We start from the raw sequence: 18,544 nt of genomic DNA, 5'->3' as shown, positions 1-18,544 counted from the left end.
TTTTTTTTTAATTTTCCTGTTTGTAATGAAATTCAATTTTTTTTATTTAAAGATTATAAAAATATATAATGCATGATTATATAATATTCAATTAATTTTTTTCTTTCAAATAATTTTATTTAAAAAAAAAAAGGATAGTGCCAAAACATAGCGATCAAAATCACTCACTCTTCTACACATTTCACTTTTCTTTCTTCAAATCTAACAACTCCAAAGTTTGGCAAACAGTCCATTATTTATTTTTAATCATAGTCCATTATTATCATATTATAATATTATTTTTAGATACAAAGGAGAAGAATATCCGAAGACAGAAGATTAAATTAGCCATCTATAGAAATCATCGAAAGCGTCCGGAAGCACTATTCAATAATCGATTTAATTTAAAATTTTAATATTTATATAAAAAGTTAATTTTTTAGTCTCACTTTTATAGTTTTAATGATATTTATTAATATATTATATTTTTTTCATTTTATAATTTTTTATTTATATGAAAAATATTTTTATTAATTTTTAAATTATATTAATTATAAATATATTAAACTTTAAAAAACATTTTGAATATTAAATTTTTTTTAAAAAATAATGAGAAATTATTTTGAAAATAATATAAAATTAATTTATATATTATTATAATATAAAAAATAAATAATTTTAAAATAATAAAAAATAAATAAAAATTATTAAACGATAGATATCGTTTTACATATAAATAGAATGCATGTAATCAATCTTTACATATTTACACTAAAATTACAAAAATCGTTTTGTGCGAGTATGGTTAAGAAAATATAATTAGTACAAAACAATAAATTCTGATTACTATTTTTTTAATGTGTCTTCCACTTGTAATATCAAATTATTTTTAAAAGGGATGAATTTTAATTTTTATATGTATTAAATATAAATATATTGATAAATTATTAAATAAATTACCACATCCAAATTATTTATAATTTATTACACATAAAAAATAAAAAAAATGAGTTTATTTTTATTAAAAAAAGGTGATATTTTGAAAGAAGGAAAGGTATTTTAAAGTATTTTAATGAAAGGTATTAAAATATAATACAAGCTCATAAAATATAAATATCAATATAAATATGATGTTAAGGTTCTACTGGGGATGCCCCGGTGGAAATTCTCTGACGTTCAAGTCAGATTCATGAATTAGGTAGTATGGATAAATAAGATTATCATAATAGTCGGTATTTAAAATTATAAAAAATTCACTCTCTCATTAATTGATAACCTTCTTTGACATATAAATCACCGTTAAGGTAATTAAAAGATAATATTCAACTGATTTTTCATTACGTTTATAATCGCATATTTTTTATTCACTAATTAGTATTAGTCGGACAATAAATTTACCGGCTAATCCATTTTCTTAAAATATAAAAATAAAGTATATAAAAAATTTAAAATACACACACTCTTTCTCTGATAATTTAATGACTTAAATATCGAAGTAGCTGCCAAAATTATCATTCACCTCAATTTTTCTATCTCATCTTTTGCAGCATGGGTAATGGCTGATCATTTTTTTCAATTCTTTTTTTATCATACCAAAAATATAATAAATAAACTAAAACGAGAGTATATTGAAATTCAATATAACGTAGAAAAAATAAACTTTTTTATTCATATAAACTACTTTTTTTTATAATTGACCTTTAATAAAGGTGAAACTTTTAATCACTTTTAATTTTTTTTAATTATTTGTTTTGTAATTATAATTACTTCATTATTCTATATTTTAAAAAAAATAAATTTAACATCTAACAATTTAATATTATAAAATTATTAATTTTTAATAATTATCTCGAATATATATATAAATATATAAAATGGCTAAATAATATTGAAATTGTTAGCAGATTTATAAATTTGTGATAATTACTTTATCGTCTTATAAATTGGAACTTCTTATCTAATAGTTTAAAATTATGACGATTATTTTATTATTTTATTACTTTTATTTAAAAATTAAATTATCATTATTATATGAGTGCACTTTATAATTATATAATTGTTAGTAATTAAAAGAAAAGTTTATTATATAATAATTTAATATCACCAAAATTATTAAATTTATATATATATATATATATATATATGTATATAATATTAAGATCGGTAACATTAAAAAATAAATTGATTGTTAAAATTTTGATAATCACTTTATTATCTTATACTTCTAATATTATAAATAAACTTCTTATTAATAGTATAATTAATATTATGACAATTCTGTTAATTTTTTAATTAAAAATTGAATTTTCATTATCATATAAACGAGCTATACGATCACTTTATCATTTTATTCTAGCAATTTAATATTGTCAAAATTAGAATTTATTTTAATAATTTTATATCAAAATTTGATTTTTACTACTAATGCATACATTAAAATTCAAATATTAATTTAGTAACTTTAAATTAATTTAAATAATAAAAATATTTTTTATTTTAAAATTAAATATCATAATTAATAATTAAAGGAACCACACTTTAACTAATAATTTTATGTTTATCAAAATTATTATTTATATCATTTTTCAAAATTATCTAATATTTAATTTAAATTTTAAATTTACTTGTTAATAATTAAAATCATTTATTATCTATTAACTTTATAAAATCTAATTTATTGTTTTATATTCTTGTAAGAATTACTTAATATTTAAATGTGTTATTCTAATGATATCTCAAATTTTTTATTTTTTAGTCTTTTTGTATATCTCAAAATTCAATTAATTTAAATAATAATATTGTTATCCACTTCAAAATTTATTATCAAAATTATTATATTATATTATTTTTTAGATTTTTTATATTTAATTACTTATAATTAATTTATATTTAATTATTATGATTTTTTATACATTTAATTAATTACAATTTAAGTGTTTACGGTGATAATAAAGAGCCTCATGTCGATGAAGTGGCAGTTGATATTGACGTGTCAAAATATGATTCGTTTCTCCATCACAAGTATATTCTGCGCACGACTACGATGTCGTGCTCTTTGTAGAACCAGCGGCCGCAGCCGCATCAAAACTCTAGGAGGTGGAAAGATAAAGAACCCAGAAAGTCACTATTGCCTTAGAAACTGCCATTTACCAAAATAACACGCGTGACTAGACTGACCCAATGAAAAAACTCCACGTGGATTTACCACCACATGTAGAGCAAATATAGGTTGTAAGCTTACTTTAGAAGATGTGTCTTAGAAATACTATCTCCACGCGGCGTCACGTGTGAGAACAATGTTTGTCTCGTTTTCTCCCTACTCTTATCTGTCCATAAAGAGACACACTCTCAATGTAACATAAACTCTCAGATTCAAAATCAGAGTGAATAAGATTAGAGCGCGCTCTCTTCTCTCTCTTTTTTGTTTGCGACAGCAATGGCTTCATCTAGGGGTTCTGTTTGGTTTTGCTTGTTATTTTGTTCTCTAATTGCAGCGATCTCAGCTGGGGAGAGTGAAGAGAAGGAGTTCGTTTTGACACTGGATCACTCCAATTTCACTGATACTGTTAGCAAGCACGATTTCATCGTCGTCGAATTCTACGCTCCTTGGTATGTAATTTCGATCTTATATTTTTTCTATGTTTTATCTTTTAAATTAGTTCAATATTATAATATGATCCATTGAACTTAATCCTATGTGATATCTCTTCTTCTTTTTTTTTGGCCCCCCTGGTTTGATTTTAGTTTTTTTCTTATTCAGCTCTTACTTGGTATGTTTCCATCTGGTTGTGCATTAAAATTGTTTTTTTTTTTTGGTTCTATATTTGAAACTAGAGTTGGTAGATTATATGTTGTATTCGCATCAAGCGATTACATTTTTTATTATATTACTATGTTGACTTGCCAGTCGATTGGGATCCTGAAATTTCGATCTATACCTGGAGATGAAGCTTTTTGTAGTAGCTTTAAGTTATGCTATGAATCAAACGAAAGGAATCGATTGAGGCTATTTATGTGGAATATTCTCTTTTTCTGTAGGATATTTAAAGGGTTTTGATCCATGACAAACCATACAGTCCGAGTTTCTTAGTTATTTTAAACTCAATAGCGATATCCCGCCATTGTAACTAACCCTGCTTATGGACCAACAGTGTACCTTGCTACTCTCCCTGTGCTTGCCACCATCTCAACGACTAACACTACACGTTGTGATGGGAATGTTGCTGACTTGTCTGTTTTATTTTAACAATATTGGACAAAAGGGACAACGTTATATTGATTGTTATCTTCTTGCTGTGATTAAGTTCTATTGATATAATAGCTATTTAACGTTTTCTGAAAGTCAAAATGAGCTCAATTTGGTCTAAGTTTTAGTCGGAGCATCTTGAGAGCAATTAATTTACTATCAGGAAAAATGTATTATTTACACGAATCAACTATCAGTCACATTATATATCAAGAAAATTGCAGTAGATGAACTATGATACTAAAGTTGTAAAAAAAAACTTTTAAGAATTGTCTGATGCATTAAATGCAGGTTTTTTTTTTGTCAATATTGCATGTTTAACATTGTGTTACAACCTTTTCAAAAATTTTATATTTTGGCTGTTATACATTGAAATGTGATGCGCATTTAATTTCCTATAGAAAAAGTGAGCCGAGGATGAATTCTGTTCATTTTTTTTTTCTTGCAGGTGTGGGCACTGCAAGAAGCTAGCTCCTGAGGTAATGAAAATTTTGACTAGAATCTGAACATAGTTAAGTCTGGGATGATAGTTATTATTTATACATGCATGCTGACAACCACAATTACTTCAATTTGCAGTATGAAAAAGCTGCATCCATACTGCATAGCCATGACCCTCCAATTGTTTTGGCCAAAATTGATGCAAATGAGGAGGTGAATAAAGATCTTGCAACACAATATGAGATTAAGGGATTCCCAACTCTCAAAATTTTGAGAAATGGAGGGAAGTCAATTCAAGAGTACAAAGGCCCTCGTGAAGCAGATGGCATTGTTGAGTATTTGAAGAAACAAAGTGGCCCTGCTTCTTCTGAAATAAAATCAAGAGAAGATGCTAGTAGTTTCATTGGTGACAAGAAGATATTTATTGTATGTACATTGTGCTAGCTCTCTCCCTATCTCACCCACAATCTCTAATTTTCCTGTTGTTTATATCTAGTGAACTTTGTTGCAGGTTGGGCTGTTCCCTAAGTTCTCTGGACAGGAGTTCGAAAACTTTATGGCTGTTGCAGATAAATTGCGCTCTGACTATGAGTTTGGTCATACCTTGGATGCTAAACACCTTCCTAGTGGGGATTCATCTGTCACTGGACCCCTTGTTAGGCTGTTCAAGCCATTCGATGAACTGTTTGTTGATTTTCAGGTATTACAATACTTTTCTGCTATGATGAGGCTGTGTTTGTGTTTGTACCACAGTTTTAGTTTATTCTTTATGGCAATTTAGAATAAGTTATTCTAACAATTCTACATGCTTGCAGGACTTTAATGTGGATGCGCTAGAAAAGTTTGTAGAAGAATCTAGCTTGCCCATTGTCACTATCTTTAACACTGACCCCAGTAATCATCCTTATGTTATCAAATTTTTCAACAGTCCTGATGCTAAGGTAGACAAGTGAGATTGGTTTTGCAACCATGTTTCTGCAAATTATGTCATTAATTTTTGTGTGTGCTATCCAAATGCAGAATTGGTATTTTCTGTTTCATACTTCCTTTGAATCTGATGAATTTCATTCAAAGATAACAAGGCTGTGGTCTCCTGCACATTTATATCGTATGCAATGTAAAACATGAATGTATGAGAAAACTTTTTTGGAAGGGGTTACATTGTTCCTTTCGCTCCAGATTTTGCTTTGCATCCCTTTCCACCTTTTTTTATTCTTCGGAGTAGTTTGTGCAGAAGGTTTTATTTAATAGCTACTTAGACCAGAAGCTTCCTAGTTGCCACTAGTATCAGTGCTTGTGTTGCCTTACTTATCTAGCCTGCAAATATTGTGGATCATCAAGAAATAATTACTTTGAAATTGCAGGCTATGTTGTTTACGAACTTCAGCAGTGAAGCTTCAGATTCTTTCAAAATAAAGTATCATGAAACTGCCCAGCAATACAGAGGGAATGGCATGCTCTTTTTGTTGGGAGATGTAGAGGCTAGTCAAGGTGCCTTCCAGGTCAGTAGATCTCCAGCTTGCTGGCTCATTTTGGAGCATGTTGCTCAAAATTTATGTTAACTCATAAAGTATCTGTTTGGTTTGGATGAGCAGTATTTTGGACTCAAAGAGGACCAAGTGCCTCTCATCGTCATACAAACTAATGATGGACAGAAGTACCTGAAGGCAAACCTGGAGCCTGATCATATTGCTCCTTGGGTTAAGGAATACAAGGTAAAAATATTCTGATATTTTTATCAGATGGTTGCTCTATTAATTTTGAATGGTAAATTGGTGGATGGATTAACTTTTTTACTTTTTTCTTTTCATTTGGAACATTCTTATACCTATGCAGGAAGGTAAATTGCTGCCATACAAGAAATCTGAACCTATCCCTGAAGTTAATAATGAGCCTGTGAAAGTTGTTGTTGCTGATAGTCTCCAGGACATGGTTTTGAACTCTGGAAAAAATGGTTTGTATGACCAATTATTTTGTAGCTTATTAATTAACTTGTCCTCATTAAATTTGACTGAATATCCTGCGTACCTTTCCAACAGTTTCTCATGGCTTTCAGCATCATGTTTAAACACTTGGGCATTAAATACTCAAATTTTATCCCCTCCATCTCATAATTTTTGTCCATCTTTCCCTTTTTTATTGACCTAAAATTATTGTCCACTTTTTTTTTTACAATGTAATAACATATAAATTGATTATTATAACTCTATTTATTTTTATCTTAATTCCAAGAAACCTCTCAAAACATCTATTAGTATTTAATAAAATTTATTGTTTTTGAGACGGGTATAATTAAAAAGTTAATAAAAAAAAAGTATCTTTCTTAATACATGTGATAAGGCTGGCATCCACAGAATTCCTTGCTTGCATAGATTGTCAGCATTTCATTTACTTATGCTGACATGTCTTAATCTGCAGTTCTTCTAGAGTTCTATGCTCCCTGGTGTGGACACTGCAAAAACCTGGCTCCAATCTTGGAAGAAGTTGCTATCTCTTACCAAAATGATCCCCATGTTGTCATTGCAAAGTTTGTGAGTTTTTCTCCCTCTCCCTGGTTAAGAAGTATTTATATTATTTTTTTTCCTTAGAAAAGTATAAGGTGATTTGACTTGCTTGAGCAACAGTGATTTACTGAACGTCAAATAGTAATATAAGCTTTTTTAGATGACAATTTCAAGTTATAGTTCTATGATAGTGTGAAAGGTAAGTATACTTGGGTTAAAACTAAAAAGGTAAAGGATGAAATGTTCATTTGAGAAGGAAAGTTGGTGAAATCTGTAACAGTAACAGTTAGCTGATGTTGCCCCCATTTGTGAGGTTTCTAATGTCTGAGATTTTATTTCTAGTTATCGTGTATATATGCCATACAGCAGCATTATGCTTTTGTAATTAGCATTGTCAAACAGGTGTTATGTTGTATTCTTACATCAAAAGTGTGAGGGAGAGGTAATTAGTGATGGATAATTAGTTCTTGTTTAAGCAGTCAAACTTTTTAACTATATTGTAAAAGAGAAAGTGGCATGTAATTTGATACTGATGAAAAAAGGAAAAGAAAAGTAAGTGAACCGTTATTAGTTGGAGTATAAACTAACATTGGTAATTGGGTACGCCATTTTTTCTTGGTGGTCACTTGAAATTAATGTACATATGGATAGGATAGGATTGGGTATGAAGTTCTGGGTCTTTCCTTGTAGGTAGAGATTATCTCTTTGGTTTTGGGGGTTAGGGGTTTAAGTTTAGGTATATGACTCATAAGGAATTAATAAAGCATGTATATTCCTTTTAACTCATAGCAGTTGATATTATCAGCCGAAGATTTGTTTGCATTGTGTTGTCCATAATTAAACATGATTTGCTCTTTATGATTTGGCTAATGCATACACGGTATGTGATGTTGTCAGTTATGTAAATTTGCACTATGAGAGTTTGGATGAAGTTTTTCATGTCTTCATATTGCTTTATGAAAGATACATGCCTGACAAGCATTTCATTTTTCCTTTTTTTGACACTATTTAGGATGCAACTGCAAACGATGTACCAAATGATACTTTCGACGTGAAGGGATACCCCACTGTGTACTTCAGGTCAGCAAGTGGAAATGTGGTGCAGTATGACGGGAATAGGACGAAAGAAGATATCATTGATTTCATTGAAAAGAATCGGAGTAAGGATAACATCTCCCAGGAAGAGTCGGAGAAGGAACAGGCAAAGGATGAGCTCTAAAGCTTGTATCAAATTGTGGGCTTAGTGTACGAAAAACACTTGTCAGAGTATTAAAAAAAATATTAGCTTTCTTAGACCCTGCAATGATTAGGAAAAGAAAATAAACAGTAAATCGTGTAAAAGTTAAACGAGTTTTCCTCGAAAATATTACTGGATTTTACATGAATTTTCTTGATTTCGTACTATCTACAGATTGAGCAGACATTTTTTATGTGGATAGTCAGTGCTTGAAACCATCGTATTTGATACGCTGCGTTTTTTTAGCTCTTTGATTTCTTCATCTATCATGCTTACCCTGGCGTCCTGTGGCCGTCTTTGGGGCAAAATTTATTGAATGGGAATGGCACAAAGTTTCCACCAAAATGAATGGGAAGATTGGATGCCCCGTTCTTCTAGTAGCTAAATTATATTGGGGGCTGGCCGTTGATGGTGTTGGGTGTTCTTCTCCAATCAATTGGAAACTTTCAACCAAAATTTAAGGGAAAGACGAAATGTCCAACTCAAGAAGCTAATGGTATTTGGTTGTCAATTGAAGACTTGAGATTTTCACCACCCATCCGGGAGTCCCTATAGGAATTTGTGGTTGGTAGGTCAAAATTATTTTATGTTTATATTTTACTTTGATATTTTCATGATGATATTAAATTCTGTTTTCACTTGGAATTTTAATGTATGTATATATATTGAATTAATTTTAGTATATTTTAATTGATGCAAAAATATTTATCCAATAATAATTATAACAGTAATACTATTCAATAATTGAAATTATCGAAAAAAAGTAAAACATTTTTTATTCTTTGAATAGAAAATAAAAAAATGAAAACTCAAATATTGTTTTCAAGTCTGACAAAAAAATATATATAATTTACAATTACAAACTAAATAGGACAAACATTATTTAAAAATTCGTGAATTAAATTATTAATGTATTTAAAACACAAATCATCAAGTGCCATATATATATATATATATATATTTTCTTAAAAGGACTTCTAGAAGACTGCTGCTTCTCTTTCCACTCATCCTTTCTCCTTTGAAAATAGTTAGGGTCTCCTTGTCTGCTGGTTCTTTCTTTCTTTTTTATATTTTAAAATATTTAATCTTGTATTCTATATATTCTATTAAAAAATGAATTTTAATTTCGCAAATTTAATTTTATGAAGCTAAACATGAATAGAATCAAAATATGAAATTTTAAATAAAATTCTATGGTCTAATATTACTGGAAAGAAATTCTCTCTTCTCTTAACCCCATCATCCAAATTACCCCAATTGTAATTTCATTGCTTTGATGGTGTTTATGGCATATTTGAAAAATATAAACCATTGTATTTTCTAAAACTAAGTTTCTAATAGCGGATAGTTTAGTTGTCTTATTGTATTTTTAATGGGTAAGGAGCAGAAAGGTTACGAATTCGAATAAAATTTATATTTTAATAAATTATAATAAAATATTTAAAATTTATTTATTTAATAATATATAAAAAATATATATTAATTATTTATATAAACATTCAAATAACAGATATTAAATATATAAAATTTAAAACTAATCCAAACTAAAAATATATATTATTTTTATAATTTAAATCTAGCGTAATTATATATTCTCAAAAGTTAAATAAAATGATATACTCATAAAAAAACCAATTCATGAACATCCATACTCTCAATCAGATTCAAGATTTCTTGTGAGCTTGTCAAGAAGCTTCTCCAACAAAACCTCAAATGAAACTCCATTATTAATTTATTAAAATATTTATAATAAATGAAAAAATAAATAAAAATATTGCAATAATATCTATTAATACCCATTATATATTTTAGTAACACAATAAAAAAGATGGTGTAATAATTTTAAATTATAATGAAAATGTCACGCCAAATGTTACTATAAAGAATTATAATGACATTTTTTTCATAAATATTGCAAAAAGTATTCCATTTTTTTTTTATCATAAACATCATAATGGAACTTTCGTTTAACAATATTTATGAAAAATATCATTTAATTCAACAAAGCTTTATCTCTTTTAAATGACAGAACGCTTTCTAATTGGCTTGTTTCCACTCTCCATTGTAGTGAATTAGTCTTGTACAATGCATTTACATAGAAGGAGACGATCATGGAGCCTCATATCTAAAAGAATTTTATTATATTTAATTACTATGATAGTTTAGGTTTAAACAATGGTGTTTTTACGATGTTTATAAAATTATTATCTTAATACTATTAAGGTAACAATTTAACAATAATTTAAAACTGAAAAAAAATTTAATTTTTTAATATGTATAATAATATATTTTTATTTTTTAATATGTATAATAATATATTTTAAAGAGATTTATTATTTAGTTTTTTAGTATTTTCATTATCAATAAATTAACGAAATAGTTCTTCTGTATTATTCAATTTAAAAATAAAAATATTTTAGTAGATTTTGAAAAATATAGAGACTGATTTATTAATAATGGCAATATCCATGGATTAAATAAAAAATTTTATTTGAAAATAAAATTGAATTTTAAAATTTTTCTCTCATTGTTTTATCTATTTTTAACAGAAAATAAAATGTAAGGACTATTTTGTTGACGAAGATAAATGATAAGTACGTTTTAATGGATTTCTGAAAATATAAGAATTACCTTGTTAATAATGATAATATCAAGGAACTGAATAGTAAATCTCTCTATACTTTAATTTAAAATTTATTTTATATTAATAAAATCATAATTATAGTCAAACTTTTTATTCATTATGAAAAAATAATTAAATCGCTGTTTTATAATTAATAGGAAAAAGAAATGTAACCATTCTCAAATTATTATTAGATTTATAATTATAATTAAAGTATATAAAATAATAATTTATTATTATTATTTTAAATCTGTTCGTGCAGTAGTTTCTTGTGAACATATATAATCTATTATTGCTTATTAATTTTTGTTTTAAACAATTTATTTTAGAGTATATTTAATATATATAAGTTTAATTTCATATGAAAATAAATTTTACAATCATTAAAAAATATTTGTATCAAAAGTTTCTAAAAATAAATTAAAATATATATAATATAATATAATATAAGAAAACGTACTAAAGAAGTTATATTTATGAAATGAAGGGAGAAAAGCTCACACTCAGAGCTTATAATAAAGCCATGCATATATTAGTTAGAAAATATATGTAGCTAAATCTATACAACAGCTAGTCCTTTCATTTTAGGTCTTCTTTCTGATGGGGGTTCTGGAGATATCGCCTTCCTCTTGCTAATATTATTACTGCTGCTGTTCTTTGCGGTGGCGGTGGCGGTGCTTCCACTGTTGTCCATTCCTTCACAAGACTGGTCAAGGGATTTTAGAAGATGAGGCTGAAGCTTCTCCATGTCTGATAACTGAAGCGGCTTCAACAGGAACTCCTCAGCTCCTCCTTCCAAGCACCTATACACCACAAACATATTATTTCTTCTGGTTCAAATGAAAAAAGAATGGGAAGAAACTAATTAATTCAGAAGCTTACATGCTAATTCTAGAAGGTATATTTTCTGATGACATAACTACGACTGGGACGTCTTTCCAAGATGAACCCTGAACATATGGAATCACAAAGCATCTCATCGGTATTTATAAGATTTTAAAATGCAGTTATATTTATCCAAATAAAAAAAAAAGAAAAAAAAAAGAAGAGAAAATCTAGCTGTGACACTCCCTTTTACATAGGTAAGTTTGCCTGGCTTGTTCTTCTGACAAACAAGTCCTATGGTCCCCTCGAAACATTTTCTACAATACATTAATTAATATACCAGGTGATGATATTGTTGTTGTCAGTTTTTGGAATTCAGGAACATGTCTAACTGTGCAACCTTCAATTTTTATATTTTGTATATAACTGCTATGTCATAACTGAATTTAATATTTTTTAAAGAGAAATCATGATGAGTTATCAGAATTTGAGGTTGTAATTGCTAGTATTTGCACTGCATGTGATCCAATAGTATATGATGGTCTTGTAAGTTGAAAATTCCAGCTTCTTAATTAATTTCTTGCATTGCACATGTCAAAAGAAAAATAATATCTAATCAAGAGACATTACCTTAACTCTTTTGAGCAAATCATAGCCGCTCATTCCAGGCATGCAGTAATCTGTCATTATGAGATTGACTTTCATACCCTGAAATTTCACAAGTAAAGAAGTCTTAATTAATAATTATAAGCTAAAAGAAAAAAAATATTAAAATTTCTATACAATTACGTGTTGGAGAGGGAACACAATGCTGCACTATTCCCATAAATAATTTTTTTATAAATTATATTTATATCGTATTATTCACTTAAAAATAAAATATATTCAACTCTTAACGTCAAAAGAGATCGAGACTCAATCATTATACACAAATCTTATCTTTAAAGAATAGACATGTTTAAGGGATACTATATGGGCAAAAAAGAAGGGTAAAAAAACAATTAATTGGTAAAAGACATGAAAAAAAAAAAGTAGAACAGTTGATATCCAAAGATCCTCAGCTTCTACCACAAGATTAAACGTGGATAGCTCTAAAAGAAAACCAACTCCCAAACAAAAGTAACAAAGAGATGAAGACAAGAGGGAAGCAAGCACCTTTGGAATGTAATCTAATCTAATTTCACCTTTAATTCCATTACCCAAAAAGTCGAACATGTTAATTTATGGGTGTGAAAGAAACCAAATTTTCCCAAGAAAAAAAAAATCTCATAAAGACTTGAACAGATGGATCTCTCCATGTGCATTAACATATATATAAACACACTTTACTATGATCTATACTAGTCATCTTTCTGGTCCACACATAAAGCAACCGAAATTCCAGTTGTAATTAAATCTGGCATCCATCTCTTTTTTGGGTTTTTGCCCTAGTTTTATCACTATCCAATGCACCAAAAAAATAATGTAAAATATTATTTATAAATTATAATTTCAGTAAGAAAAAAAAAATTGCAAGAAATGTACTTTTGGGTATATGTGGTCCAAGGAAAATCTTTAATTCAGATTTGTGCTTATATTTTGCAAGACAAATAAAATATGCAGGATTAAAGGGAAACGTCATCATTAACATATAAATGTGACTTTTTTTCATATGACTTGTGTAATCTTCTCCTATAGTTAATATTAATAAATCCCATATATAAAAATTTAATTTTGAATTTGTGAATTTTTATATGTATGGCTTTCTTCAATCAATCTAGGTTTCATGTAGAAGCTCTTCATGTCACTGATAGATTAATAATGGACGTGTAGTGGTCCATGAACCAGAGAGATTAATGGATTAATTAATATATGAAGACATCTACATTCAGATATTTTTCACTTAATATTCATCAATAAACATATATATCTTTTTAGAGAAATTTTCTTTTCTTTTCTTTTCTTTTCTTTTTCATATACGTTTAGAGGAAGAAGTTTACGATTCATATTTAAGCTTAATTAATAAAAACATAGTTTCTTTTTCATATGCAGAAAATTTAGAGGTTTTGATATATCTGCAAAATTGGGTTAGCTGAAAATCACTCGTACATGCAGAGAGATTGGTTTCAGCGAAAAGAGGAGAAGGAAGAAGAAGAAGAAGAAGAAAATGGAGATATATATATATATATGTATATAGAGAGAGAGAGAGAGAGAAAGGAGTTTCAAGAAGACGACCTTACCTCATGTTGTGTTGACTGAGAAGAAGAAGAAGAAGAAGAAGAGGATGATGATGAAGCTGTAGACGCATTATCTAGGTTTCCAAGCAATCCCAGATATTCTAAAGCTTTATCCCCAGAATCCACGCAAGTCACTGCAACAACAAAAACATAAAAGAACATACAGAAATAGATTCCAACAACATGAAACCTCGAAAACTATATGTCTTAAAACATCAAAAGTCTTATATACCTTGATAAGAAGAAACTCTAAGCAGCCTCTCTAAGAGCTTCCTATCAAGAACACTATCATCCACAGCCAAGACATGAAAATGTTGCTCTTGCTGCTGCTGATCTTGCTGTGCTTCTTCTTGCTCTTGTTCCTGTTGAAGTTCATCTTCAGAAGCTGATTTCATCCCCATTTGGTCAAAAAGAAAACTGAGCCACCCAATTATATATCAGTACCAGCTTCTGCTAATCCCACCACCCACGGAAGCCCTTTTTATACAGAAGATTCACAGAGAGAGAGAGAGAGAGAGAGAGAGAGAGAGAAAGAGATGTGGGGTTATTCCGTGGGGTTTTTATGAAGTAGGTGAGAAGGAACTGTGGGTTTACAGGAGAAGAAGGAGAAGAAGAGATGTGATTTTTATTTTTATTTTTTTGCTTAAATTGCAGGGAAAGAAGGGAGATGTGATTGTGCCTGTGGGTTTTCTTTTCTTTTCTTTTCTTTTCTTTTCTTTTCCTGGTATGATCTCTCCCTAGATTCTCTCTACCGTGTTGGTACAACCACTCATCTTTCTTTTTCTTTCTCTTTCTTTCTTTCTTTTTTTGTTTCTTTTTCTTATTTCTTTTTTATTTGTTTTTCCTGGTTTGCTTTTTGTTTGATTGCTAAGCAAAATCAGAGGAGATCTTTGTTCCCATTTAGTCACGATAGTGTAAAAAGTAGTTGATTTTGGTTGAAATGGAATTAAAAAATTATTTTACATAAAAAGATAGTTAACTGATTTAACTACTAATTAATTATGATTATTAGATTAATTTATTTGTAATTAAATATATATTTTTGTTTGAAAATTACTCTTGCTTTTGCATGCAATCCTAATTAAGTCTTGCAAACAGTATGTAAGATGTGACTGCTTGAAAGACCTCTTCCCAATTTTTTTTTTCAAAGTTTTTATTATATAATTTTTTATTAAAATTTAAATTCATAATCTTATCGTTTTAGAAATAATTCTAAAATTACTATTCATTCATAATTAGTATAATCTCATTCTAATAATTCTAAAATTACTAGATGAACATTAATTAATTAATAATTAATATAATCTTATTCTAAAGTAATTTAGATTCAACATCTACGAAAAATTGAAGAAATTATTCAGTAATGACAAAATAAATGTATAGAGAGCTATCAATTATTATATGAATATTTTAAATAAAATATCCAAAAATAGGAATGCCTCCATTAACTACTATTATACTTTTTTTTCTTTATATAAGAAAAAGAAAAATAAAAAGCCACGTCAGATAACGGTAACTGTGACACCATCGCTTATTTCATTCTTGAAGTGGCCCAACAGTCTTCAGCTATGGATTCCAGTGTCCATCACTGCTTCTTTGCAAGACTGTAAAATCCATTCACAGATTCACCAACCTCAAAGTACTGATCTATCCCAGATTTCCACAATAAAATAAAATAAAAAATTGTCAATTTCATAATATAAGAAATATAAATATCTATTTTATAGTTAAAAAAATTCCTGTGGGTGTCGCAGAAGCGGTAGGAGAAGGAAATCTTGAAACTCAAGTATGGTGAGCCATTGAAAATAACAAAAATATTTAAAAAAAAAAAAGGTGATAAGAGAAATGGGGAACCTTTTTTGTGCAAAAAGAGTAACAGAGGAGAGCAACATAATAATGAAGATTTTGAGTACTGAAAAGGGATAATTTAGGGACCACATTGTGCGTAGAATGTCTATCTAAGCCAATCAGACCAATCTCTTGTAATAATACTCAAGGGGACATCAAATAAATATATGGGCTCCATTTTTGGGACCCACTTGGATCTCCCCCCAAAAAAATATATTACTATTAATGTGTTAGAAATCTTCCCCTTCTGGGACCCACTCCTATTGCAATCTTTTGAGGGACCCATTCTCCCCTTCTCCTCTGATGTGTCCATCCAAATTTCGAATTTGTCCCCTTTTCACTATGTTTTACCATTTTCATATTCCTATGATTTTATTTATTTTTCTCTCTTTTATTACACTTGAGTGTCGGTCCCCCTTCTTGTCTGCCACGTGTTGCTTACTCCATTTGTTTCTGTACAGTGAGAATGCAACTGACGTGGACGCACTTGAACCGTCAGATCACGTCTCTGTCTTCTTACAATGATGTTGCTTGCTTCGTTTTTTCTTTTTATTTCTTCCACTCAAATGCATATGGTAATTATATTTATATTTTTTAAAAAAATTATCAAATTATGAATCGTATAATAATTAAATATAATTTTATCATGTTTCTAATGTGACTGAACATTCCATACACGCATTATAGTCATTTAGATCATTCATATGTAAATATAATTATTTTAGAATTTAATTTGATCACGTTTTTGTCATCCAAATAAATTATAATGTGATTTTTAATCATTCACTTTACCTTGTGATATCTTTTCTTCATTTTATATTTTTAATTTAATTAAATATATTTTAATTTAATTTGATGGCCATAGATCTGGGAGTAATTCTTATTTATTCTCAGTTGTATAAATTTAAATATATTTAAAATTATAATGAATTCTACTAAAGATTTTTTATTAATTATTTGAGAAAATTCATACTATTGTTCACTGAAATCAGAAGACTGTCTTTATATGATATTTTGAAAAAAAAACTTGTAGATTAAAGTTGAAATGTGAAAATATATTGTGCAAAAAGACCATCATGTGGATTTGAAGGCGGATAGATTTGCTTTGTAAGTGTTTGCGTTTATGTTTGAATGAGATTCATTTGGCTTTATGAACAATGATTGTGCCATTCTAAGTCCTTTGGCATATTGCAAACCATGTAGAGATTTGTGAGCCCAAATTCCTGAACATGAGGATTTTGTGTCTTTTGCTTGTGTCCATTATAGTTTGGCTTCTCTTCATTGTCACCGGCATCATGGATGGTGGTTGTTTTTTAGAAACGGAAATGAGAAGAAAGAAAGAGTCTATTGCATTTATTTTACGGTGCAATATATTTTCATTATAAAAATTCATCATATTACTGCTAGATTTTATTAATAGATATTGATCCATTACTAATATTAATGAATATGCTCAAAAATTATAAAATTTATTAATAATTCTAAATATAAAAAATTTTATATATCATTAAATTTAAAATATAAAAATATTACAAATAAATTTTAAAATTTATCAATAATTTATAAATAAAATTTATTAACCGATTTAAAATTTGTTAATAACTCTATGAATAATTCAGCCACAAATATCAATTTATTAGTAAATTTTTTATGCAAGCAAAATAATATAAACTAATAATTAAATTATATTACATAAAAATTAAATAATAATTATTTTTAAGAAAATAAAGTATAATTTAATTTCAATACTTAAGACTAAACTATTATAGCTCCAATTACATAGTTTTAAGACTATTTTAATTGAACAAAATCTAAAACCTATAACCAAATGAATCAGAAATTTTATAAGCATTTATTAAATATTTGCTTTACGTTATATACTAAGATTATTTTTATTTTGATGCATATAAGTTAATTTAACCAAATATTTTATTATATCTTATAAGTTAATTTAGTGAATTTATAGTAAATTTATCAATAAGTATACTTATAAGATAATTTCTACTAAATATACTAACTAGCACTTTAATTAAATATATAATTAATTAAAATTTCAAATATTTATAAACTAACATTAATAGATAGTTGAAAAAAAATTATTTAATCATTATATTATAAAAAAATATATTAGTTATTTTTTAATTTTATAAAATATTTTTAATATTTTAAAAAATTATTAATTAGTTCATATATATTTTATTATTTAATTTTTATGATTTAAAAAAATTTATTAATTAGTTTATTATATTTATTAAAAAATTTACTAATTAATTTTTCTATATAAATTAGTAGATTTTCATACCACTACGAACGTTTTAATATATTTTTTAAAATTGAGTAATAAATTTTTTCATATAATCACTAATTAATAAATTTCTAATATTACACAATGAGAACCCAAAACAGTTATGCAGTGGCACTCGAGAATAACGCGACATAGTTAATATTTGATCAGGTGATGTTGGATTCCAAAATACCAGTCCGACCCTCCCGTGATTCATCCCATTGGCCTTACAACCGCCGGGCAGAATTTGTCCCATGACCACACGAGGCCAATGAGATTTGGCCTAATATTCCCCACATAGGAATATTAGATTGCCTCCCCCACCACTCGAACCCAAAACC

General features: G+C 27.8%; 2 protein-coding genes across 2 annotated transcripts; one reads left to right on the top strand and one right to left on the bottom strand.

The window, feature by feature from the left end:
- The first annotated feature begins 3,251 nt into the window (after positions 1-3,251).
- On the top strand, positions 3,252-8,574 carry LOC110609395 (protein disulfide-isomerase). Its single transcript, XM_021748947.2, has 10 exons — positions 3,252-3,588; positions 4,674-4,704; positions 4,805-5,092; positions 5,178-5,366; positions 5,482-5,607; positions 6,031-6,168; positions 6,262-6,381; positions 6,503-6,620; positions 7,085-7,197; positions 8,183-8,574. Exons 1-10 carry the CDS (start codon positions 3,416-3,418, stop codon positions 8,387-8,389), a joined length of 1,503 nt encoding a protein of 500 aa, XP_021604639.1. The 5' UTR covers positions 3,252-3,415; the 3' UTR covers positions 8,390-8,574.
- Positions 8,575-11,446: 2,872 nt separating this feature from the next.
- On the bottom strand, positions 11,447-14,877 carry LOC110608506 (two-component response regulator ORR9). Its single transcript, XM_021747751.2, has 5 exons — positions 14,304-14,877; positions 14,075-14,205; positions 12,486-12,563; positions 11,913-11,980; positions 11,447-11,833 (listed from the first exon to the last, which is right to left on the bottom strand). The coding sequence occupies exons 1-5, from the start codon at positions 14,470-14,472 to the stop codon at positions 11,590-11,592; spliced, it is 690 nt and encodes a 229-aa protein (XP_021603443.1). The 5' UTR covers positions 14,473-14,877; the 3' UTR covers positions 11,447-11,589.
- Between the last annotated feature and the right edge of the window lie 3,667 nt (positions 14,878-18,544).

The sequence above is a fragment of the Manihot esculenta genome, chromosome 2 (genome assembly GCF_001659605.2).
Source record: "Manihot esculenta cultivar AM560-2 chromosome 2, M.esculenta_v8, whole genome shotgun sequence".
Classification (NCBI taxonomy): Eukaryota; Viridiplantae; Streptophyta; class Magnoliopsida; order Malpighiales; family Euphorbiaceae; genus Manihot; species Manihot esculenta.
The sequence above is the reverse complement of the archived record's forward strand: the minus strand, read 5'-3'. Positions and strand labels throughout refer to the sequence as shown.

Coding starts and splice junctions, on each gene's coding strand:
- LOC110609395 (XM_021748947.2), top strand. CDS start 3,416: ATGGCTTCATCTAGGGGTTCTGTTTGGTTTTGCTTGTTATTTTGTTCT. Junction 3,589..4,673: donor GTCGAATTCTACGCTCCTTG/GTATGTAATTTC, acceptor TTTTTCTTGCAG/GTGTGGGCACTGCAAGAAGC. Junction 4,705..4,804: donor GCAAGAAGCTAGCTCCTGAG/GTAATGAAAATT, acceptor TTCAATTTGCAG/TATGAAAAAGCTGCATCCAT.
- LOC110608506 (XM_021747751.2), bottom strand. CDS start 14,472: ATGGGGATGAAATCAGCTTCTGAAGATGAACTTCAACAGGAACAAGAG. Junction 11,981..12,485: donor ATTTGCTCAAAAGAGTTAAG/GTAATGTCTCTT, acceptor CCATATGTTCAG/GGTTCATCTTGGAAAGACGT. Junction 11,834..11,912: donor ATACCTTCTAGAATTAGCAT/GTAAGCTTCTGA, acceptor TGTGGTGTATAG/GTGCTTGGAAGGAGGAGCTG.